At 42.6% G+C, this 25,981-nt stretch overlaps 3 protein-coding genes across 4 annotated transcripts; 2 read left to right on the forward strand and 1 right to left on the reverse strand.

Moving 5' to 3' along the window:
- Window positions 1–63: 63 nt before the first annotated feature.
- Window positions 64–10,005, forward strand: LOC130929276 (endophilin-A1-like). The gene is made up of 8 exons (XM_057856355.1): window positions 64–256; window positions 3,423–3,491; window positions 3,558–3,774; window positions 3,830–3,963; window positions 4,029–4,187; window positions 4,250–4,353; window positions 4,422–4,552; window positions 6,503–10,005. The coding sequence occupies exons 1-8, from the start codon at window positions 212–214 to the stop codon at window positions 6,697–6,699; spliced, it is 1,056 nt and encodes a 351-aa protein (XP_057712338.1). The 5' UTR covers window positions 64–211; the 3' UTR covers window positions 6,700–10,005.
- Window positions 10,006–12,328: 2,323 nt separating this feature from the next.
- Window positions 12,329–22,631, forward strand: LOC130928181 (acidic leucine-rich nuclear phosphoprotein 32 family member D-like). 2 transcript variants are annotated; one of them, XM_057854456.1, is made up of 7 exons: window positions 12,329–12,495; window positions 15,796–15,945; window positions 16,006–16,128; window positions 16,205–16,379; window positions 17,197–17,297; window positions 21,818–21,881; window positions 21,949–22,631. In XM_057854456.1, the coding sequence occupies exons 1-7, from the start codon at window positions 12,442–12,444 to the stop codon at window positions 22,026–22,028; spliced, it is 747 nt and encodes a 248-aa protein (XP_057710439.1). In that variant the 5' UTR covers window positions 12,329–12,441; the 3' UTR covers window positions 22,029–22,631. The 2 variants fall into 2 exon arrangements, with proteins under 2 accessions (XP_057710439.1, XP_057710440.1); XM_057854457.1 differs by having other exon boundaries at window positions 21,952–22,631.
- LOC130928183 (coronin-2A-like) lies at window positions 21,103–25,908 on the reverse strand. The gene is made up of 13 exons (XM_057854461.1): window positions 25,695–25,908; window positions 25,014–25,214; window positions 24,835–24,951; window positions 24,613–24,762; window positions 24,345–24,545; window positions 24,169–24,285; window positions 23,968–24,072; window positions 23,799–23,895; window positions 23,595–23,710; window positions 23,438–23,528; window positions 23,232–23,368; window positions 23,011–23,157; window positions 21,103–22,934 (listed from the first exon to the last, which is right to left on the reverse strand). The coding sequence occupies exons 1-13, from the start codon at window positions 25,899–25,901 to the stop codon at window positions 22,737–22,739; spliced, it is 1,884 nt and encodes a 627-aa protein (XP_057710444.1). The 5' UTR covers window positions 25,902–25,908; the 3' UTR covers window positions 21,103–22,736.
- Window positions 25,909–25,981: the final 73 nt, after the last annotated feature.

The following is a 25,981-nucleotide window of genomic DNA, read 5'->3' on the forward strand; positions in this document are numbered from 1 at the left end:
CTCCAATAGACGATCTTTGACCAACCATAGACCCCCCTCCTCTTCCTCTCCCCTCTCATCTTCCTCCTCCTCCTCCTCCTCGCCTGTCTTTTTCTGGCCTCTGCAAAGCGAACGAAAGGTAGCAGCCCGCTGCAACCAGGAAGACGAGTGGACGCCGACCGCTCGACCGTCGTCTTTTTTCGCCTTTCGAGTCCATTTTGAAGCCGCCGAGATGTCGGTCGCGGGCTTGAAGAAACAGTTCCACAAAGCCACGCAGGTAAGACGTCGTGCGAGCGTGCGCATCCCTCAGCATCCGAGACGTAAACACGACACGCCGAGCGCACCGCATTCGCATCGCGTCGTTCTGCTTTTCCTCATAAGGGAATTCCACACGCGTGCAGCTTTAGGATGGAAAATGGGTGCATTTGTGGAAGCTGTCTGGTGGCTGGCTGGCACGCGCACGGCGGGATGTCATGTTACGTAACAGATAGGCCTTTGGAAGGGCGCCTCTGATTGGTCATTGCTGCACACAACAGGGAATTCCCTCATTCCTCCATCACAGCATCTTTCGGCTCCATCATCCTCACCACGACTCCGAATAGAATTGCTTTTGTGCGGTTTGACAACAGTAAATATGATCTGAAGAGGCGTGGCGCCGCGACATGGCCGCCAGAAACGCGATACCTCGGTCACCTGACTGAATAAAACATGAGCAAAAGGGCGAGAGACGCTCCAAGTACTTTACCTTGACTTATGAGCTCATTTTTTCCATGACCACAAGTGTAACTTTGCTATTAGTGCTGCAACGATTAACCAATTAACTCAAGTATTCGATTACAAAAAAAAAACCATTCAAATTAAATTTTGCTGCTTCAAGTATTCGTTTAATTAAAGTGGTGCTGTAAAGGTTTATTTTAAAGGTTTTTGCATTTACCCTAATTTTCGCACTATAAGGCGCACCTGACTATAAGCCGCCACCCACAAAAATTGGCATGAAAACGGCATTTGTTCCTCGATAAGCCACACTGGACTATAAGCCACAGCTGTCCTCACTGTATTATGGGATATTAACACCAAAAGATATTAACCGGTAATACTTCATTTGACAGCAAAATCAAACGACTTTCATAAGACCAAATGAACCCCCATGAAGCTTTGAACCACTTGGTTGCAAAGCTTCATTTGGTCATCACTGCTCCCTTGGGCGAGACCACCTGCGGTCAACACTGTTGTTGTCCAACATGCCTCCTAGCATGCATTGCAGCGCGACAGATGGAAATAACTATCAAAATTCATGTTCTGTGCTAATTATTTCTTCAGTTACTGTTCCAGTTGTTTCGTTATTGCTAGTTATGGTATTTGGTAACACTATATTTGACAGTGGCGCCATACGACTGTCATTAGACAATGATAATTATGATATGACACTGTCATGAGCATTTATGAATGCTTATAACAGATATCATTTAGTGTTATCTGGCAAATTATCTCACTTTTGGATGTAAAAATTCAAGCTGGACATAAATGGAGTTAGTGACATCATTTGCCAGATGACACTTAATGACATAAGTATTCAGTAATGTCCATGACAGTGTCATGTCATAATTATGATGGTCTTATGACAGTCTTATGACACCGCTGTCAAATAAAGTGTTCCATTTTAACCGAAATAAATCAACAAATAAGCCGCACTGGACTATAAGCCGCAGGATTCATAATGAAGGAAAAAAGTAGCGGCTTATAGTCCGACAATTACGGTAGTTTTATTGATTTGGGTGTATACACTGCCCTCTAGTCTGCCTCATTTCACATGGCTGAATCCAGCTGCTTCATGTTAAGACCAACATAAGCCAAGTTTTTGTTTGAGCTAATGTTTTTTAATGCATTTGCAATTTAGTTTATTGGTATATTTAGCCGTTTTTTGTGGATATATGTGTATGAATCATTTGGTAAGAGCATTGTAAAAAAAAAAAAAAAAAAGCGTTTTATAGCATTTACGCTAGCAGACTATTGCTATGTAAATTAGCCAATTATTCTTTTGTTGTACATAGATCCTTATTTATTATTTTTTTTACAGTTTGAGGCTCAGCTCAGGTATTTAAATTTTTCATGCTCCTGATCCGATTACTCGATTATTCGAACTAACTAGTTCATCGATTAATCGACTACTAAAAGATTCGATAGCTGCAGCCCTATTTGGTATATCAACAACCTTCCTACTCTGCTTTAATATTATTTCATAAATTGACATTTGGGGGTGGGGGCCGTGGCCCTGGGTTGGCGCCCGCGTGGTGTCTCCGCTCATCTGCGTGGCTGTTGCGCGCTTGGTGGGGCTTGCGTGCGACTGGATGTGATAGGGCGCGCTCGGGTGGGGGGTCCTGGTGCTGGGATTGGCGATGGGGCGACATAGGGTCGGTCACCAACAGGCTTACTCTCACAAGGGATTCACATGATTACTGGGTTCTAGATCACAGAGCTGGTTTGTGTACACTCGACCCCTTTCAATCACTTAGCTTATAGACTCCCCCTCTTTCCCTAGTCAACAGGCCCCCCACCTGGTGTCAACTGGAAATATATCTAGCTGACGATAGCACCAACATATTAGTAGTTAATGTAGACGTTCAATGTATTTCTTGTTGTGTTTTTTTTCTTTCTTCTCTTGTGTTTCTTTTCTTCTGTTCCCCCGTAACTCCTTCCTGTTTGCTGCTTTGTCATAATAAACGAGGTATGTTGAATGATCACAATGGGAGTATGTCATACTCTCAATGTTAAACATTAAAACTGTTCAGAGCAACCGGGCACTTAGACTTCCATTCTCCGCGTCAAACAGCTGAACAGGACAGGTTTAGGATAAAAAAATACAAAATATTAAAAAATTGACATTTGCTGCCGCTGACGTCGATAAACGTCCTTTCAGTCAAAAAATAGTATCAAAATTGATACTATTGCCTTGTTGATGCCACGTTATTGTTGCAGGTTTGCCATAAAAAGCCTTTGTTTTGAACGTGACACGTAGCCCAGCCATTTGATTGCTTCCCAGCCCCCCGCCATTCATGGGATGGTGTCGCCACGGCAACAGCACACGTGTGACCGGAGCGCGAGTGCGACGCGTACGCTGTGGTTGGCTGGGTCAATAATTGATGGCTCTAGAGGGTATTGCACGTGGCGTTGGCGCGCGCCTGTTTAGGCCGAGGTTAGAGTCAACAGTATGGTCATCTGTTTGTATAGAAGATCTCTGCAGTTCTACGTATCTCCTTCCTGTCTGAGCGAAGGAATGGTGAAAGAACTTCCAGAAATGCTTATGCAACAAGATAAGGGCTGCGTCTCCACGGCAACTGCATCCGCACGTTTGCATCCGATGCTCTTTTGCGAGTGGGAAGAGACTGTTTGTTTTCTTGATGCTCTTCCTCGCAATGTTCTTCACTTTCTTCTTGCCTCCATAGAAAGTCAGCGAGAAAGTGGGCGGCGCCGAAGGGACCAAGCTGGACGATGACTTCAAAGAAATGGAGAAGGTAACGCGCTGTAGATGTGTTGATAAGTGCGAGACGAGGGTGAAACGCGAGGGTGTGTCTCCGCAGAAAGTCGACGTGACGGGTCGAGCGGTTCTGGACATTATGACCAAAACTACTGAGTACCTGCAGCCCAATCCGGCCTCCAGAGCTAAGCTCAGCATGATCAACACTATGTCCAAAATTCGCGGCCAGGAGAAGGGACCGGGATACCCGCAGGCCGAGTCGGTCCTTGGGGATGCCATGTTGAAGTTCGGACGGGAACTCGGGGATGACTCCTGCTTCGGTAAGAATAAGCCTCAGCTTGAACAACCTCAGTTTAATCATCCTCCTCTGCCCAGGCCTAGCATTGATAGACGCGGGCGAGGCAATGAAGGAGCTGGGCGAGGTAAAGGACGCTCTGGACATGGAGGTGAAACAGAACTTTATTGATCCTCTTCAGAACCTCCACGACAAAGACCTAAAGGAGATCCAGGTGAGAGGTGTGGGTCGACTCATAACAACCTCTCATACTCACACTTACCGTGTCCTTCCTCTCAGCACCACCTGAAAAAGATGGAAGGTCGACGTCTGGACTTTGACTACAAGAAGAAGCGTCAGGGAAAGGTGCAGGACGACGAGATCAAACAAGCGCTGGAGAAGTTCGACGAGAGCAAGGAGATCGCCGAGCAGAGCATGTTCAATCTTCTGGAGAGCGACGTAAGACCTCCACGTTCTCCGTGGATTGTTCCGATTGGCTCTCATCGATACATCTCTTGCAGATAGAACAGGTGAGTCAGCTGGCGGCGCTGGTCCAGGCCCAGCTAGAGTACCACAGTCGCACCGCTCAGATCCTCCAGCAGCTCTCCAGCAAGATGGACGACAGGTATACAAAATCCGTGTTGACTTTATCTTTGTTATTCTTCTGCTGAAAGAAAACATTCTGACTTTCAGGATAAAGGAAGTGTCCAGCAAGCCCAGGAAGGAGTATGTTCCAAAACCACGTATGACCTTGGAGCTGCTCCCACCTAGTGAGAGCCACAACGGTGGCCTCCACTCTGCAAAATCCCCCGGAAGATCACCAGGTACAAAAATGACCTTAGTGCCAAGAAACCTACCTACATACAGTGGGGCAAAAAAGTATTTAGTCAACCACTAATTGTGCAAGTTCTCCCACTTGAAAATATTAGAGAGGCCTTTAATTGTCAACATGGGTAAACCTCAACCATGAGAGACAGATTGTGGAAAAAAAACAGAAAATCACATTGTTTGATTTTTAAAGAATTTATTTGCAAATCATGGTGGAAAATAAGTATTTGGTCAATACCAAAAGTTCATCTCAATACTTTGTCATGTACCCTTTGTTGGCAATAACTGAGGCCAAACGTTTTCTGTAACTCTTCACAAGCTTTTCACACACTGTTGCTGGTATTTTGGCCCATTCCCCCATGCAGATCTCCTCTAGAGCAGTGATGTTTTGGGGCTGTCGTTGGGCAACATGGACTTTCAACTCCCTCCACAGATTTTCTATTGGGTTGAGATCTGGAGACTGGCTAGGCCACTCCAGGACCTTGAAATGCTTCTTAGGAAGCCACTCCTTTGTTGCCCTTGCTGTGTGTTTGGGATCAATGTCATGCTGAAAGACCCAGCCACGTCTCATCTTCAATGCCCTTGCTGATGGAAGGAGATTTTCACTTAAAATCTCTCAATACATGGCCCCATTCATTCTTTCTTTAACACAGATCAGTCGTCCTGGTCTCTTTGCACAAAAACAGCCCCAAAGCATGATGTTCCCACCCCCATGCTTCACAGTGGGTATGGTGTTCTTCGGATGCAATTCAGTATTCTTTCTCCTCCAAAAACGAGAACCTGTGTTTCTACCAATAAGTTCTTTTTTGTATAACACACTCTCCCAGTCCTCTTCTGGATCATCCAAATGCTCTCTAGCGAACCGCAGACGGGCCTGGACATGTACTGGCTTCAGCAGAGGGACACGTCTGGCAGTGCAGGATTTGAGTCCCTGGCGGCGCATTGTGTTACTGATAGTAGCCTTTGTTACTGTGGCGCACAGTAACAGCTCTCTGTCGGTCATTCACTAGGTCCCCCTGTGTGGTTCTGGGATTTTTGCTCTCCGTTCTTGTTATCATTTCGACGCCACGGGGTGAGATCTTGCATGGAGACCCAGATCGAGGGAGATTATCAGTGGTCTTGTATGTCTTCCATTTTCTAATAATTGCTCCCACAGTTGATTTCTTTACACCAAGCGTTTTACCTCTTGCAGATTCAGTCTTCCCAGCCTGGTGCAGGTCTACAATTTAGTCTCTGGGGTCCTTCGACAGCTCTTTGGTCTTGGCCATAGTGGAGTTTGGAGTGTGACTGACTGATGTTGTGGACAGGTGTCTTTTATACCAATAATGAGTTAAAACAGGTGCCACTAATACAGGTAACGAGTGGAGCCTCGTTAGCAGAAATTAGACCACTTTGACAGCCAGAAATCTTGCTTGTTTGTAGGTGACCAAATAATTATTTTCCACTCTAATTTGGAAATAAATTCTTTAAAAATCAAACAATGTGATTTTCTGTTTTTTTTTTTCACATTCTGTCTCTCATGGTTGAGGTTTACCCATGTTGACAATTACAGGCCTCTCTAATAATTTCAAGTGGGAGAACTCGCACAATTAGTGGTTGACTAAATACTTATTTGCCCCACTGTAGGTCTCCCCAGCCTGGGGTTTCTTGTGAATTTCTTTCGAGAACTCCCCCTGCTGAGGTAGCCCTTTAAGTGCTTGCCATAGTCTTAAAGTATCTACCATCTGAGGAATCAAAATATGCGTATCACAATGCTAGTTATGTATTATACCTACCTAACTTAGTTCATGCTTACCAGGAACAAAGGTAAATGGTTAACCATAGTTCCGTCCTTTTGTCCAGTGAAGGTCTGCTAACTAAATGCTAACGTATAACGCACATTCATGGCTAGCAGTGCACCTGCCTACCTAGTTACCTATTGACAAGCATACGTTTGCGTTTCCTAGCGCCACTGGACCAGCCGTGCTGCCGGGCGCTTTACGATTTTGAGCCGGAGAACGAAGGCGAACTGGGCTTCAAGGAGGGCGACGTGATCACGCTGACCAATCAGATTGACGACAACTGGTACGAAGGGATGATCCACGGCCACTCGGGCTTTTTCCCCATCAACTACGTCGACATCCTGGTGCCACTCCCGCATTAAGGCGCCGCCGTCGCTACGATCCCGTTCCGGCATCCTCCTCTTCTTCCTCCTCCTTCTCCGTATTTTTCCTCTTCCTCTTCTTCTGCTGCGCTTTGTGACACTGAGTCGCGGGACACGAGGGGAAGAAGAGCGAGCAAATGACCACGTGATGATGCCGCGCCGAGCAGGCTAGCGCCAACTGAGCAGGCTAGCCCCAGCGCGCGTGTGTGTATGTGTGTCGTCTTGTTCACGTCGTTCCTGTCGAGGCGCCGTCGCATGGCTCTGGCCTGGTCTTCTTTTCCTGATTCTTTGGGCTGTTTGCATGAGCTAGCTCCTGAAGTGAAGCAGCAATGCATCCTGGGACCACAGCTACTCAGCAATAAGGGGGTGGGCAGACGCTTTGTGTCCAGAGGCTGCTTGTCGACTCGTTTTTCTATGTGGCTTTTGCATGCGGGACAGATTGACTGATTGGTGTTACATGTGTCACAAGGTCACAGTGGTGAATTGTGAGTGATTTTGTGGCAAAAGCAGCAGTAGTCGTGGCTTCGTTAAACATCACAAGTCAATTTCTAGCAGCTGTATTCAACTTAAATGGCGATACGGACCACTTGGGTGTACTCTGTACTGTATATTCCCTTGGTTGTGGTCGTCTTGCGTGCATGCCGGCATCTCCCACATCCAACAGGAATCTAAACAGTGTTCCGCCGTGCTAACGGTACTGTATTCAATGTTAGCGGCGGTCGCTAATGGTGAATGTGTTCACGTACTGAGCGAGTATTTTGCACTGTGGCGGGAAGTAACCAAGTACAAATGCTCCGTTACTGCACTTGTGTAGATTTTTCTGGTATTTGTATTTTACTTTGACTCCCTACATTGAAAATAGAAAACAGAACTCATTGGAAACCAGAGTTCCTTGAAAAATGAGTTGTTTTCACTACAGTAACTTTGGTATATTAACATTTACATGACTCAGATACATCATCAACAACCTTCCTGTTGTACAAACGGCTTTAATGTTACTTCATGATTTAATATTAATGCCACTGACAGCGATACAGTGGTATAAAAAAGTATCTGAACCTTTTGGAATTTCTCACATTTCTGCATAAAATCAAAATCAAATGTTATTTGTTCTGTGTCAAAACCACACAGATGAAAAAAACAGTGTCTGCCTTAACTAAAACCACCCAAACATTTATAGGTTTTAATATTTTAATGAGAATAGTATGCGAAAAATGACAGAAGGGAGAAAAATAACTAAGTGAACCATCACATTTAATATTTTGTGCCCCCCCTTTGCAGCAATAACTTCAACCAGACGCTTCCTGTAGCTGCAGATCAGTCTGGCACATCGATCAGGACTCATCGTGGCCCATTCTTCACTACAAAACTGCTGTGCTTCAGTCAGATTCCTGTGATGTCTGGCATGAATCGCTGTCTTTAGGTCATGCCACAGCATCTCAATGGGGTTTATGTCTGGACTTTGACTTGGCCACTCCAGAATGTGTATTTTGTTCTTCTGAATCCATTCTGAAGTTGATTTACTTCTGTGTTTTTGCATCCACCCTATTTTTAGCTTCAACTGTCTAACAGACGGCCTCAGTTTTTTAAGCAAAACATACTGACAAACTTCTGAATTCATTCTTCCATTAATGGTTGCAAGTTGTCTAGGCCCCGAGGCAGCAAAACAGCCCCAAATCATGATGCTCCCTCCACCATGCTTCATGGTGGAGATGAGGTGTTGATGTTGGTGAGCTGTTCCATTTTTCCTCTACACATGACGTTGTGTGCTACTCTCAAACATCAGTCCACAAAATATTTTGCCAAAACTTCTGTGGAGTGTCCAAGTGCCTTTTTGTGAACATTAAGCGAGCAACAATGTTTTTTTAGACAGCAGTGGCTTCCTCCGTGGAATCCTCCCATGAAGACCATTCTTGACCATAGTTTTACAAATAGTTGATGTGTGCACACAGATATTGGACTGTGCTGGGGATTTCTGTGAGTCTTTAGCAGACACTCTAGGGTTCTTTTTTTACATCTCTGAGTAGTCTGCGCTTATCTCTTGGCATCATCTTTGGTGGACGGCCACTCCTTGGGAGACAAGCAACAGTGCCAAAACTTTCTCCATTTGTAGACAACTTCTCTGACTTTCGATTGATGAACATCCAGACTTTTATAGATGGTTTTGTATCCTTTTCCATCTTTATACAAATCAACTGTCCTTAATCGGAGGTCTTCAGACAGCTCTTTTGACCGAGCCATGATGCACATCAGACAATGCTTCTCATCAAGACATTTCTTACTAGGTATGTGTTTTATAGTGGGCAGGGCAGCTTTAAACCACTCATGAGGGATTGGGCACACACCTGACTTAAAATGTTTGGTAAAAATTAGTTTCAATTGCTCTTTCAGTCTCATTAGGCAGAGGGTTCATTTACTTATTGTATCCCCCTTCTGTCTTTGTTTTCATGCTATCCTCATTATAATATGCAAAAAAACCTATAAATGTTAGGGTGGTTTTAGTTAAAGCAGACACTGTATTTTCATCTGTGTGATTTTGACAAAGATCAGATCACATTTGATGGTGATTTTATGCAGAAATTTGAGAAATTCCAAAAGGTTCAGACACTTTTTCATAACTCTGCAGATGTCCAATCCATTTGGACAGGGAAATGTTAACTGCCACCCTCCCAGCCCAAATGCATCAGACGTCTATCGCCGTCAATGTACTGGAACATGACCCTAACCCGAAGCACAAGGCAAATTCTGGAAAATAATTGACCCTGCATATGACACAACACAAACACCATCAATATGCTATTCACTGTGAGGGCAATAAAAAAACGATACACCAATAAGCTTATCTACGTTTGTGCATGCTTTGCATCACGGTGGCCTGAATCACGTCTTACTCCTTTTCATTTAAACGTCTTTATCGACGGCGCCGTGTATTTTGACCTCAATGAGGGAACCGTACGGCCTTCGTCGTCATGTCACGCCGTCGCGCACAGCAACGTACTAGCGATGGCGTGGCCTAGCTTTGCCTTGTGGCTGTAAAAATGGCCTCCTGCCTGCCCGGTGTTTTTTGCTGAGCTACGCGTGTACCTTATTTATTGTTATTTATGATTTATTTATTCCCGTGTTTTATTTTTTGGGTGGGAGGTTTAGCGAGCATACACCTGTGGAAGAGGTGTTGTCCAAGCTAGCCTGGGATTCTAACTGTTGCTCTCCTCATATTGGACGATGATGCTATATAAGACCAGTGTATGTATATCTGCTTATTGTGAAGAAGACTTGCAATGTACTGACAATAAAGGATTAACACAACAGACGCTCATTCTTATTTATTGACATTAAGTCATCGACTTAGTTTCTCATATTGACCACACGGTAATCTTGGCATGTTAGCACCAACAACTGTTCAAACAGCTATTTCATGAAATGAACATTTCTGGTAATTCAGACACTCCAAATCAGTGTTGTTTTAGTCAGTGATGACAATAACGAAAATATTTCATCGACAAACTAATTTTTCATGATGATGACGAGACTATAACGAGCTAAAAACGCATCTTGGGAGACTAAAACATAACTAGCCGAATGCCAGTTTTCGTCTGACGAGAAGAGAACAAGACTAAAATGCGCCATAGTTTCCATCACATGTTCACAAAGTGTAACATTTTTACGTGCAGGTAGCCTGCATCTTAGCGGTGTCTGGTAGTGCCACTCATGTGATGTGCTGCAAACCCCCTCCCCACCTACAACTCACCGGTGTTCTTTCCTCTCCAGGCTTGCTTGTTTTCAAACACATGTTAAGATTTCTTGTGTTGGCAAGAGAGAAAATACAATGTTGCTTTAGCCTTGAAAGGTCTTTGCTGAGTGATCATCACACACTGAATGTAACTTGTAGTGTTAGCATAGCATTCACTTTCGTGTTAGTGTAAAATTTTTATGTGTAGCTAGCCTGCATCTTAGCAGTGTCTTCTTGTGCCACTCATGTGATGTGCTGCACTCCCCACCTGCAACTCACCAGTGTTCTTTCCTCTCTAGGCTTGCTTGTTTTGAAACACATGGTAAGATTTCTCATGTTGGCAAGACAGAAAATGCAATGTTGCTTTAGCCTTGACAGGTCTTTGCTGAGTGATCATCACACACTAAATATAACTCGTAGTGTTAGCATAACATTCACATTCGTGTTAGCATTAGGCTAATGCTAAATGCAAGCGTCCTCTTAAACTCTCAGACAACATTTTTTACATGTAGTCCGTGGCGTCCAGCAGGGTATAATATAGGGGTCCCCAAACTACGGCCCGCGGGCCGGATACGGCCCCCCTCCACATTTGGTCCGGCACCCTGATTTTTTTTTTTTTAAACTTGTGTTATTATTTCCTGGCTTTTTATGTGAAGAACCCAGAGAGGGTTATTTGGGTATTATCTACTTAATTAATAGTGTTATTATTATATTCTATTAATATAATATCAATATTATTTTTTATTTTATTTTATTTACTTTTGTTCCGTGAAGAATCCAGAAAGGTTATTTGATTGTGGCTTTCTGAAAAACAATAATTTTTTACATTTAGGCACTCCTGCAATCGTGACACTTTTTCTGATACAAACGGACCCCGGCCCCTCATCAGAGAAGGGAAAGGTTATGATGCCCTCACAGGAAAAAGTTTGGGGACCCCTGGTATAATACATTGAAAGTAATGTACTGTTTTCCTACTAATCACCAAGTTGACGTTGTCCTTGTAAACGCTACAATACGTGCTCGTCTGTCAATGTTCTTTCGAAATTGCTGTAAACCTTTATTCATATATTTATTTTTGGACAAAAAATGTAGAATTTTACGGACAAAAACATTTTGAGTAACCTTCGACTAAAACTAGATGGAATTCGTCTGAGTTTTTGTCAACAAAAAATAGACGAAGAAAAATATATTTTGAAATGACTAAAATATGACTAAGACTAATAATTATTTTCGTCCAAAAGCCAATTAAAAAGGCTGCCAAAACAATACACTGGCTCCATATCTAACAGACTGCCTTGTAGTTTGGCCGTTTGTCCACCAGTAGCGCTATGGAGTCTTGTTTTTGTTCTGAGGCCGTTTCCCTCCATTCCTCTGACGTGTTTACGTGCTCCCAAAAGATACGTAAAGTCATCGTTTGGCAACGATTGCACACTTGGCAGAGGTTACGTTAGTGTGTTTGAGAAATTTACAAAAAAAAAAAAAAAAAAAAATTTACTCAAAGAATAAATCGACAAAACCAACACCTCCAACGCATTTTCAAGTGACTAAATCCACGACTTGATAGAATGTATTCAGAAAACACTGAAATGCGTGAAATAATAGAGAAAGCACGAGAAATTCCGAGCAATAAACGGCTGACCCACTTTTTTTGCAAATCGCGTAGAGACTAAAATCTAGGCAGGACTAGCGTGCTTACAGAAAGGAAGTACAACATAAATTGTAAACTGTTCAAACAAAATAACAACAAACGTTTGATTATTTCTTCAAATGCGTCATAAAATACTTTTTTTCTGCAACAGAATCAATTGATTAAGCTGTTCTGTTCTGTAACTTCATTTTAAATGACACCCCGTGCTAAGGTGAACTTTAACTTTGAAAGTCCTCACCGGATGTAAAGGCTTTCTAACAAATACGACTTGACACTCATCCGCTGTGTTTGGGACCTACGAGGATCAGCGGAGAAACAACTATTTCGAGCCAGAGACCCGAACTAAAGCCAAAAACCAGAGGAAATGGACATGAAAGAAATGCTTTCGGTGGAGCTACGCCAACGGTCGCCGAAAGACGTACGTAGCCGCCTTTACACTCGAGTTTACCGGGCAGCCGTTCCGGCGCAAAGCTGGCCGTGAAACAGCACCGACTGAGACTGAAGAGCACATGGCGTACTTGGCGATGGTTCCGAAACGGTCCAAACGCAATTAAAACGTGCGAAAGATGCTGCAACAATATGTCCAGAGTGGCTTCAAGTAGTTGAATATCGTCCATTTTCCAAGCCGACGTCTTTTCGTTTCTGACCTGGCCGTGCAGACACATGGCGCCATGTTCTTTATTGTATTTAGCCTGTGTTACGCGCGTACGTATTCCTGTCAACTTTTGTTCCAAATTACCATAAAGAACGTGTGCGTGGCGGGCTTGATTTAAGTTTAGTTTGCTCACTTTCATTTAATCATGTTTAAGAAGCTAGCTGGCGTGAAAACACACGTGCTCGTAACATCAATAGCGCCCAAGTTGTACAACTTTTGGTCGGAGTCGTGAAAATATTTCTTGTGCGTTATTATTTCGCATATTTAAGTCATTCGGCTATTAAACATCCCTTGGTTTTTGGAATTGGTCGGTTAGTATTGGGTTTCGGGCGCGCAGATAGCGGCGTGCTAACGCTAGCTGCTAGCTAGCCGAAGGTTCGAAGTTAGGAAGGTTTGCAGCAGGGGCGTCACTAGGTTTTAAGAACAGTGGGGGCATAGCCCCCTGGAGTTTAACAGGATGTGAGTGAATGCAGCGTAGAAGCACAAAACTTCACAAAAAGCTAACAAAGACTGATAATTTATATATATATATATATATATATATATATATATATATATATATATATATAATCATAAATGCTAATGCCATGTCTTTCACAACACAGTAATTGTTTGTTCCCAAATATTTGTAAATCACACATACTACATTTGGGCACATATGTAAAAAAATGGCTGTTATTTCAAACTCTGAAAATGACTACTAATTACTTGAATTTAAGTAATATCTGGGTGAGGCTAATTTGCCTTACAAACACACATGCACACAAACATATATCCAAAAATTATTCAAAACATAAATACAGTACAGGCCAAAAGTTTTGACACACCTCATTTAACTCATTCACTCCCAGCCATTTTCACCAGTGCAACCCCTTTCGTCCCTGGTCGTATTACTGGATTTTGACTGATTTTGCAAGGCCCACAGAAAATTCTGTTCTATTGCTATATAAACATGGAACCCACCCAAAAAAAGATTAGATTCTCTTTCAGCAGGAAAAAAAAGTTAGTTCATATCTTTTTCCATTCTTTAGAAATCAGCATTAGAAAATAACTTGGAGCAATTTTCCAATTTCTGATGAAAAAAAAGAGAAATTGAGCTTTTTGTAAAATACATTTCAAACATAACTTTGACTTTAACACAGCTATTTTTTGCTTTTGTGATATCCCAAACATCTGAATGTTTTCCTTCTACAAAATAACAAAAAGAACATTACAAATAAAGCTTTTGATAGCAAAGTAACAATTTATTTACACATAACTAAACTATTGAACTGAGAGTTGGCGCGGTTGTGGCGGCGACAGTCATGGTAAACTTTTCCCTCATCGCCGCCTGACTCATCAAGATATATTTTTTGGAGTCTTCCTTTTGTGGTGACCAGTGACTCGTGCCGGAGTTCACCTGGGGAACTTGTGTGTGTGTGTGGGGGGGGGCACTGGTTTGGCCGTGCGCGTTTCTGACTGAGTAGTGGGGGTCACGAGCGGCCGAGCACTGCGTCGCGGGTTCTGCGTGGCGAGCAGCACGGACTCAACGGCATCGTCCGCTGCACTGGTGGTCCCGGTCGTTCTGCTCGGTCGTCAAGCGCCTGGCGTCCTCCCGGTTGTTCTGCTCGGTCGCCCGCTGCCTGGCATCCTGGACGTCGCACTTTGTCGTCTTCCGCTGACGCCCCAGCCGTGCGGCCCGGCCATTCGTTCCAGTGAATCGGGTTGCGGGTCCTACCAAATGCGCTACTGCCCTCCAGTGGCCAGTTTTATTGCTTTAAAATGGATTTTCAGCATTGTGCTTTGGAGCTAAGTTGCATCAGAACCTAGAGATGTCTCTTGTGAAAAAAAAACGCAAAAGACGTATAAATACATCTTTGGGACACTGAAACAATTAAAAATAGAACGTATTTATACGTTTTTGGGAGCAAATGAGTTAATGCAACACAAATGCAGGTCCCAACCCTTTTGATAAAGCAATACATTCCACTAATTAACCCTGAAAAGGCATAACTGTGAAGTCAAAAACCATTTTAGATGACTCATTCTTGAAGCTCATCAAAAGACTGGCAAGAGTGTGCAAAAAATCAGAGCAAAGGTTGGCTACTTTGAAGATACTAGAATGTTATGTTTTTAGTTATTTCACATTTTTTGCTAAGTACATAATCCCACACGTGTTCATAGTTTTATTACCTTCAACGCACTAATGAGAAGGGGTGTCCTTTGCCTGTACTTTATATATGTGTGTGTGTGTGTGGGGTGGGGTGGGGGGGGTATGTATTTTATATAATCATCTTCATGGCTTTATCCCCTTTCTAATCATTACTCACCTTTTATGTAGAGATCTCTCCTCTGTCACCCTCTTTGCTCCTCTGCTCTGACTGCAACAGGTCAGTAAAGGCGGTGGAGTGATTATAATTAGTGTATTATTATGACTATCAACTGATGATAATCATACGTGAATGAGCTCAGTTCCTGTACTCTTCTGCGTAAAGTGAGAAACACAGCTGATGCTCCAGAAGGAAGTCACCCCAAAGATAGTGGTAACAATAGTGCACACTTAAGTCTACTAGGACCGCCACAATGCATTTTAGACTAAATAGCGAGTAACAGCGTTATTTTAGAGCTTGGATGTAACTTTTGACCGCAAAACAAGGGTAAAAGACGTGCACTGAGACGGAGTGCGGTAAAAATAAAAAGGTAGTACCGACTGCAACCTTACTCGATGAAGGGGAAACTGACAGATTTATGATCATATTTAAAGTAATAATGAAAGATTATTAAAGGTTATATGATTATTGATTTAAAATAATATTGTGGCAACTTTATAGTGAATATGTCAGCATTTTTTGTAATTTTTTTTTTTTTTTTAAATATAAAACACCACCAAATTATTAAGGGAGGCTTAAGAATATTTTAGGGGGGCTGAACATGACGCCACTGTTTTGCAGTAGATTGATTGGAGGTCCTGTCAACGTCAATTAGTTAATCATTTAAAGTAAAAAATATATTGGTACAATTTAAAAATATATTTTTCAGCAAATACATTAAGACAAAACTTGCTTTTGATGTAACTGTACTCAGGTCCAGGAACTGGTTCTGGACAACTGTCGAGCCAGCAACGGACGAATTGAAGGCCTCACAGAAGAGTTCTGCAATCTGGAGACGCTGAGCCTCATCAACGTCCGCTTGACCACTTTAGAAGATATTCCCAAACTGGACAAATTGAAAAAGGTAGGTACGAACGGATGTTGTTGAAATCAGAGAAACTGAGTTTGTTTGATTCCCTGGTAGTTGGAGCTGAGCGACAACAGGATATCAGGGGGTCTGGAAGTTCTGGCTGAGCGACTGAAGAACTTGACGCATCTTCATCTCAGCGGAAACAAGTTTAAAGACATCAGCACGCTAGAACCACTGGTGGGTCCGGCTAGGAAACCAAATTAGTTGTGAAATAACTTAAGCCAGTGGCTAACACTGTGCTCGTTCCCGACAGAAAAATCTGCCTCAGCTGAAGAGTTTGGACCTTTTCAACTGCGAGGTGACCAACCTGTTCGACTACAGAGGGTCCATTTTCAAGTTGCTCCCCAACCTCACCTACCTGGACGGCTTCGACATAGACGAGAACTGCGAGGCGTCAGACTCCGAGGGCGAGGTGGATGATGATGAAGGTGAGACTTTGTCTTCACTAAGCATGTGCCGGTATGAGACTCAGACGGAATGTGTTACTTTGAGATTTCAGGGTTAGAATGAACAGGATTGAACAGGATTTTTATTTTTTAAAACATTAACAAATTGAAACATATAGTATAATGCTAAGTTAAAATAAATAAAAATAACAACATTAAAATAAATGCAGTCTTTTAGGTGAGCCTAAACCCACAGTCACAGCTCAACATTATTACCATCAGAACAAAAATACATAAACAAAAATTACTTCCATAAAACGCACGTGTGTATGACTCGTAACATGGTTACATTATACACACTCGACACGGGCAGTTGCCAGAGAGGGGGAGAAAACACGTTTTACCACCGCTAGACACACTAAACACGCTGGAGTTTACTCTCGTAGCTTGTAGGAAACGTTCATGACAGTTTTTATTAGCCTTTAATTTTGTATAAATGTGAAATCATATTGGAGGTATTGCCTACTCGGCAGCCATCCTCCGAAAACATGTTTTACGTTAACTTATCTATAGCCGAAGTTTTTCCATAACAGCGATTTGTTTTCTTTTGATGGAGAGAAAAAGTTCAGGAGTTTCACCTCCTCAAGCCATCATGTAGCACAGCTGACTCACTGACACTGAGCAACTACTTGAGGGGGAGGGTTTTCTCCCTGCATTTTTGGGACATAAAAAATAGCTAATACCATAGGGACGGTATGACGGAAAATTTTTGCGGTTTTGAAACCGTGACTGTATACCTCGAAACCGGTACTCGACACATGTCGACGTTCCCATTTTTTTTCTTTCCGTTTTATTCCAGGTTGCGACTCGGAAGACTTTGAGGATGAAGAGGAGGACGACGAAGAAACAGTCGCGGCAGTAGATGATGACGATGAAGATGACGATAGCGGCGACGATGAGGTGAAATAGCGGCGATCAAGTTTCAGTGGAGTTACCGTAATTTTCGGACTAAACGGCGCACCTGACTATAAGCCGCCACCCACCAAATTTGACACGACAATGGCATTTGTTCATAGATAATCAGCACTGGACTTAAGCCGCAGCTGTCCTCACTGTATTATGGGATATTTACACCAAAAGATATTAACCCTGAGCACTTTATTTGGCAGTGGCTTCATTAGCCTGTTATAAGACCAAATGAACCACCATGAAGCTTTGAACCAATTGGCTGCAAAGCTTCAAGAAGCTTCATTTGGACATCACTGCTCCCTTGGGGGCAGAAGTGGGTAGAGTAGCCAAAAATTTTTACTCAAGTAAGAGGAGCGTTACTTCAAAATAATATTACTCAAGTAGACGTAGTCATTCAGAAAATGTACTCAAGTACAAGTAAAAAAGTATTTGGTGAAAAGAATACTCAAGTGATGAGTAACATTGTGAGTAACTGCTTATGTTTTTGTTGGATTTTTTTTTTTTTTTTTTTTTGAACAATGATAGTTTTCTGAGCACAATTATCTATATGAACTGTTGTTATAATGATACTGTGCAATAGCCCATTACATAAACACATCGAATAATCAATGAACTAGTTAATTCGAATAATCGAGTAATCAGATAAGGGAGATGAAAATTTCAAATACCTGAGCTAAGCCTCAAACGGTATAAAAAATAAATGAGGATCTATGTGCAACAAAAGAACAACTGGCTAATTTACATAGCAAACGTCCGCTAGCTTAAATGCTTTAAAATGCTAACATTATTAATTTTTTTTTTTTTTTTACAGTGGTCTTAACAAATGGGTCAGACTCGTATTCCCACAAAAAACGGCTAAATATACCAATAAAATAAATTACGAATGCATTAGAAAAATTAGCTCAAACAAAAACCTAGCTTACGTTGGTCTTAACAGGGAGCAGTTGGTTTCAGCCATGTGAAATGAGGCAGAACAGAGGGCAGTGTATCCACCCTAATCAATAAAACGTAAACACTTTCAAAGTAAACCTTTACAACACCATTTTAATTAAAAGAATGCTCGAAGCTACAAAATTCGAATATTTTTTTTCTAATTGAATGCTCGAGTTGATCGATTAATCGTTGCAGCACTAACCACATGAAGAAAAAAAAATACAAAGGACGAATAATCAAAAATCATTTAATTCTGATGCGGAAAAAATTACAGAAATGGAACATTAATTGTCCAAAGAGCATGAGTACCCTCTGGTGGAGAAAATAGTTCTAAGTTGGAATAGTGATAGTGACTTCATAATTACTATTTTGAAATTAAAAGGATCATATCTCCGGTTTTCCGTGGTCAATCGGTGTCAAATAAAAACTGGGAGAGAGGTTAAAATCCATACTTTCGAGTCATGTTGAGGGTAGTGATATACATCAAATACATTTTTTTACGGTACTTTAAAGACACCACATGATTGAACAGGCTGGTGTGAAGATGGAACGGCAAACTTGCGTCTGATTGGTATAATGAAGTCGTGATTATTGTTGCGGCGTCTCATTTGGGAAATTGGTAGAGCTACTTGCTACTACTACAGCTGCTACAGCTACTTGGAATCACTGGCAAAAAAAAAAATCTAATATGTAGAACAAAGAGGAAAAAATATAACCACTCTTATGCAGCCCAAAGTGGAGTAAGAGTACCGTTTTTTTCTTGACAAATCTACTCAAGTTGAAAGTATAGCTTACTAAAACTACTCTTAGAAGTACATTTTTCTCAAAAACGTTACTCAAATTGAATGTTGTATGTGTAACGCGTTACTACCCACCTCTGCTTGGGGGAGACAGTCAACCTCAGCTGCCACCTGCTGTCAGCACTGTTGTTGTCCAACATGCCTCCTAACATGCAAGGCAGCACTTCAGATGTAAATAACTATTAATATTCATGTTCTGTGCTGATTCTTCGGTGACTGTTCTAGTTGTTTCATTAATTGCTAGTTATGGTGTTTGATAACACTATTAGACAGTGGCGCCATAAGCCAGTTATAAGACCGAATGAACCAGTTGGCTGCAAAGCTTCAAAAAGCTTCATTTGGCCATCACTGCTCCCTTGGGGGAGACAGTCAACCTCTGCTGCCACCTGCTGTCAGCACAGTTGTCGTCCAACATGCCTCCTAGCATGCATTGCAGCACTTCAGATGTAAATAACAATCAATATTCATGTTCTGTGCTAATTACTTCTTTGGTGACTGCTCCAGTTGTTTCATTACCGTATTGGCCTGAACATATGACGGGATTATAAGACAACCCTCTCTTTTTCAACACTCAAGTTTGGGAAAAAAAGACTTTTTGAGCTGACTCACTGACACTGAGCGACTACTTGAGGGGAAGGGGTGAGCCCTGCGTTATTGGGACATAAAAAATGGCTAATAGCTTATTGGCCCGAATATGACTGCCCTGATTATAGGACGACCCCCTATTTTTCAAGACTCAAGTGTGAAAAAAGACTTTTTGAACACCAAGTTTTTATACAGAAAATAATTACAGTACATCTGAGACAAATGATTATAACAACATATTTGAGAGAACAAGCATGTTATTTTGCCTCATTCAAATCTTAATATCTGAACATTTAAATATGTAAACTAAAGTGCAATTACATTTGTAGATGAATGGATTCTGGTTTTTGAAATGTAAATAAACCAATTTATTGTGATAAAACAACAAAATTGCAATAACTGCATTAACCATCAAAGTGAAGTCTTAACTGTAAATGTAGTCTTGAAACAAATTTTAATAAGGAAAAACATTGCAAAAAATAATGAAAACTGGTTAAACTTGAGAGTAGCTGAGATCTGTCATGACTAGGGTTGTTCCAATCATGTTTTTTTGCTCCAGATCCGATCCCGATCGTTTCAGTTTGAGTATCTGCCCGATATTTCCCGATCTGATTGCTTTTTTTTTTTTTTTTGCTCCCGATTCAATTCCAATCATTCCCGATAATTTTTCCCGATCATATACATTTTGGCAATGCATTAAGAGAAAATGAATAAAACTCGGACGAATATATACATTCTACATACAGTACATAAGTACTGTATTTGTTTATTATGACAATAAATCCTTAAGATGGCATTTACATTATTAACATTCTGTGAGAGGGATCCACGGATAGAAAGACTTGTAATTCTTAAAGGATAAATGTGACTTTGTATATTGACTAAATATTGCCATCTAGTGTATTTGTTGAGCTTTCAGTAAATGATACTGTAGCAATTTAACTGTTCTGCCCAAATGCATGATGGGAAGTGCTACCATGACTGTGCGTAGGGGCACCAATTGATATATCTTCTCTGCGTTGGGAAAGAACATAGGGTGTTAAGAAAATGATCAACTACTACCTTTCTTCCCCACATTGCCTCCCATGTTAATTTTAATTGCTGAGAGAGGGAATCTAAGGCTTTAGCCAAAATAAAAAAAGGCTCCAAAGGCTGTCAAAATTCTCTCTAGTCATTATATGCTGCGTTTAGCTCTATATATTGGTAAAACAGCGCCTTCATAGATTGAACGCGACAATGCGTGAGTGGGTCGTGCAGCGCATGCGTTATTTAACGTGATTAAGTAAGAAAAAATAATTACCGCCGTTAACGCAATAAATTTCATAGCCGTACTTTAAGCCAAAACTACTCTGGATGAGTGTAAGACATTTTGTCTGTAACGTTCTTTACAATTAAAAAACGATTTAAATTAAAAAAAAAAATATATATATATATATATATATATATATATATTATATATAAAAGGCATGTCTGATATTTTTTTGCAGATTTTGATACTTTGAAAATGACGTGATCGGACGCCGATCGATCGGGACATCTTTAGTCATGACAGAACATCGCTTCAATGATATCTGGCGCCATCTAGTGTCATGAATAGGTTTAATGTCTAAACCGCGAATATAAGACCCCCACTTTTTCAGTGTTATTTCAATGCAAAAAACAGTCTAATATTCGGGCCAATACAGTACTTCTTCAGTGACTGTTTCAGTTGTTTCATTAATTGCTAGTTATGGTATTTGGCAACTTTATTTGACAGTGGTGCCATTAGGCCATCATAAGACCATCCTAATTATGACATGACACTGCCATTAGCATGAATGAATGCTTAGGACAGATATCATTTTGTGTCATTCAACAAATTATCTCACTTTTAGATGGATGTAACAAATCAGAGCTGGATGTATTGTAAATGGAGTTAGTGACATTATTTGACATCTGTCATAACCATTCATTAATGCCCATGAAAGTGGCATGTCATAATTATGACTGTCTTACGGCAGTCTTATGACGCCGCTGTCAGATAAAGTGTTACCTACTAACCCAAATAAATCAACTAGTAAGGCGCACTGGATTATAAGCCGCACGATTCAAAACGAGGGGGAAAAGTAGCGGTGTATAGTCCGAAAATTATGGTAAGCATAAAATTCCCGTACTTTTCAAACCCTAATTGTCATCTTTTTTTTTTTTTTTCAGGACGGCGATGTCGACAGTGAAGACGACTTGGATGATGAAGATGATGACGACGAGGATGAGGACGGTAAGTGGCCCAGGTGTACGCACGCGCGCTTTTGCATCAATTAATATTGAGTCGTCTATGTCCATAGCAGAAGACTGCTCGTCTCCGGCCGCCAAAGGAACGAAGAGGAAGAGGGACCCCGACGACAAAGATGAAGAAGACGATTAATTCTCTCACCAACTTTACCGGCTGCATTCCGTTTCTCCAACTGGTTACCCCTCACCTGATGACACACGATTTTTTTTGCGTGTTCTGTTTTTTTTCTTTAGTTCAAATAACTGACATTGAAACTTAAGTTGACTTTCCAAGTTGGAGGAGACGCGGCTCAGTTTTGTGTCCATGTCGCCGTGTCGTCCCAAAGTTTCTCAGGATTTCGTGCTCCGAGTAAAACCCATCACAAGAAGATTAAGGGATGTTTGTCACGTATCGCTAGAATGCTCATTTTTATATTTAGTCTGGTTAAATATGCAATGCTAGAGAAGGTAATTGCACCAAAACCACCCCAAGGATGTCATCAACCCCTCTGAGCGCTCAGGGTTAAATTTTTCCTGTTTTTTTTTTTTCAAACCTTTGCCAACATTTTTTTTTTTTTGAGAAATGTTGATTGTTCAGAGGGCTTTCTACCGTCTTCTCTACCCTACCCTCAGTCTTTGCCTTCACGTTTACACTGATTAGTTTTTTTTACTTTCTGTAAGTTAAAGGAAAAACTTTAAACAAAAAAAAACACAAAATACAAAAATTAACGTTGTAAATAAAATCTTAACATTTTGATTTTCGCCGTCTCATCTGGATTGATTTCCTGGACCGCCATCAGGCCTTCGAAGGAGTTCAAGTGCATGAATAAAGTGGGTTGTTCCTTTTATTGTTGTGGTTCTGTCACCATGTCGCACTTTGGCGGTCGTCGCTTTGTCCGACTTCTCGTTCGAGCTCTGCGATCCTCGCCTGTCGTAGAGGAAAATTAGCGGTTAGCGATGATGCCGCAGAAACATGACGACGTGTACTGACGTCTTTCTGGTCGAGTATTTCGCGGAGACCTCTGATCTCCTCTTGTTGTTTGTAGAACGCCTCGCGGAGCTGGTGTCGGGAAGGATTCAAAATAGTGGTGCTAAAATGTTTTAGTACCTGACATTAAAGGGGAAACTAATCTCACCTCATCCTCGGTGGTGGGCGGCGGCCTCTCGGCAGGCTCGCAGCAATGGGGCGTGACGTCATACATCCACAGCTCCGACCCTGAAAGATTGTGTGCTTCTCTGTGATATTTGGCATCCTGGTAGGCTAGCTGCTCCTCCAGGAAGTTCTGATGCACAAATAGTAATCAAATGATAGCATGGGATGTAATACTGCTTGGAAATTAGTACCCAGGTTTAATACCTTCTCATTGAGGCCCGTAGTTGAACGGGGAAGCAGTTTTGTAGCTGTGGACTTGAGGTACAAGCTCTTGTCTGCGGGGGTGTCTGGGTAAGGGTTGACCACGCGAGTGCCAGGATGTAGAGACATCAGGACCGGACCTGCGAGAGCCAGAGAAGTTCCTGCTGAGTCCAAATTGGAAAGGCAGTCGTCGTCCTCGGTCCACTGACCCCTGTTAATTCCTGCCAGCCACTCCTGAGCTGTCACGGCTGCCCTATTTGCCGCTGTCATTGGGTAGAGGTCCTCGTGGAATGTCGCTGACTGTCAGTGGAGAGGAAACATTTGAAGCCTTCCGCATTTTCAACTCCGCTAACAAACCACGCTAACCTCCTTGCGCGGCACGATCATGGACAGCGGTTCCACCAGGCCTTTGACGGCGATCAGGCGATAGAATCGGAAAATCTCGCAGGCGCCGACATCTAGGCCACGCTTTGGCATAACAGCTGGGTCGCCACGGAGGTCATGTTTGGGTCAACTTTGTGCAACTGATTTGAATGTCTTGAATTATAGTTTCTGTTGGTTTGCTCTCACCAAGTCCTTTGTGGGGAAGTGGAGACCTAAATTCAGTCAGGAAGCTGATGTAAGGTTTCTCCAAACTCAGCTCATAGTACCTAATGTTCCCGTCACCCTGTAGCACACAAATTTTAGCTGACATTGTAATATGGGTCTATCATAATGATGTCAAGTCATAGCATAACACCTTGCCTGCCAGATACAGCATGTCAGTGTCTGGATCATAGAATGGAAAGAGAACTCCTGCCGCACCGTCAAGATCTTCTTCATACAGAGGCTCCGACAAGTCATCCTGCTTACAAAAATATGTCTTCACCTGAATCGATAATTTACTACACCTGAGCTCAGTGTTCTTGTATTTTTAGCATAACCTGCAAACAGAACATACGGGGTCCCAGAGGACAATCTGTCTGTGATTCCAGGGCGAGTAGCCAGTGCTCAGAAGCATCTTCAAACCTCCGATGTACACAACCTTGTTGGCCCTGTGAAACTTGTTGCAGGAGACCTGCAGTACCAGCAAATCCTTTTAAACATTGTCATAGGTCTTACAACACGATAACACACCTGGAGGATCCTTCCAGTGCGAGGGTCCAGCACTCGAACGCGTCTGTCTTTACATGTGACCGCCAGCCGGTTTCCTTCCTGGTTGAAACTGACGGAGAGCAGCAACATCTCTGACGGGAAGCGGTGGCGGATGGGCGCCATGACCACACGCACGGGGCGCCTGAGCACCGGCCCATCCTGCGACACATCCCAGAGGAGGACCTGGAGATACAAAAGAGGATTTCTTCTGATATCATTTCAACAGCCGCTACCTTAGTTCGGACCGTACCTTGTAGTCGTAGGCCGCACTTAGCAGAAGGTTCTCGGCAGTTGGATGCCACTCGATGAGCCCCACCCTCCGGGAGTGACCAATCAGACTCTTCCGAGCCTGTGTGAGGTTCCGTTGGATGCCATTGAGTGGAATGTCCCAGATCTTTACCTGAGCAGTAACAAGTTTAGCCACGACCGCAATTAGAAGCAGAGCAGAAGAAAGCTAGAGATATTCTGGCACCGTGCAGTCCTCAGAACACGAGGCAATGCAGCTGTCGTTGAACGGGTTCCACTTGACGTCAAGAACCTGAGCCTTGTGACCACACACCCTCGGGTGCTGGGGGTCAACTCTGCCTGTCTGGAATGTGAAAAGTCAAACATCTGTCCAACCACTCACAGGGATTATGACTTCGTGCCTACGTGATGGATGGGCAGCACCAGGAAGGACCCGCCCCCGGTGCACTCGGTCACCATGGCGATGAAACAAGGATTAACAGAGCAGTAGTGATTGTCATGGACTCCACGTGTGATAGGAACGCTGTCGTAACTCTGCTCCCTGCTGGATGTTTTCCCGAATACGTGACGGAACTTGGAGCAGTGGAAGGACGAGCGCCACGACATCTGCGGGAGAGGAACGCTTGTGTACTCTGTCACCATTCCATGTACTCCATGATTAGGTCAAATCAATAATGCAAACATGTCACTATTGGGTTTAATTTTCTCATCAATAATAAATCCATAAACACACACAGAGCGACAAATTGCTTATCTGTAATGGATCACTTCCCTTGTGAAATATTTATAAGTAGCATAAACCTCCAGTTTAGCAGGTAGAGGGAGGAAAAGAAAGACAGTTTCGGATTTGGTGTCCAGACAACATGTTTCTCTCCATGCAGGGTTTACTTTAAAAAGGAAATGTTTCAACAGTGAAGCGAACCGTCTTTCAATCAGTGAGACCTCCACAATGGAGGCCCGACTACTTGTCCATAAAAACACAAATCCATGTTGAAAACATGGATAAAACAGCATGACAACTGACCCCATCTTATCACAAAGATTCCAAATGGATGGAGCAGATTGGTCGTATTCAAGCATTCTCACCTCTGACACGGTCATGTAGAGATCTGGCAACACTGAGAAAACAGCTGGAACAACTGGATGAAAGACCAGTAACTGCAGAACAGTCTCAGAAGCAATACTTGTGACAGCCGCTCCAGCGTGGCCTCTTGATCTGTGACGTCCCGCCTTAGCGCACACATGAGCCGAGGGGGGTTCTCGCACGACTGAGCGCGCACAAACGCGCCGCATCACGTGACACCGCCGCCAGACACGCTAAGGTGGCCTGCCGTCGACAACTTCAGCCTCCATCCTTCTTGCAAAACACATTC

Source organism: Corythoichthys intestinalis, chromosome 13, assembly GCF_030265065.1.
Source record: "Corythoichthys intestinalis isolate RoL2023-P3 chromosome 13, ASM3026506v1, whole genome shotgun sequence".
Taxonomy (NCBI): domain Eukaryota; kingdom Metazoa; phylum Chordata; class Actinopteri; order Syngnathiformes; family Syngnathidae; genus Corythoichthys; species Corythoichthys intestinalis.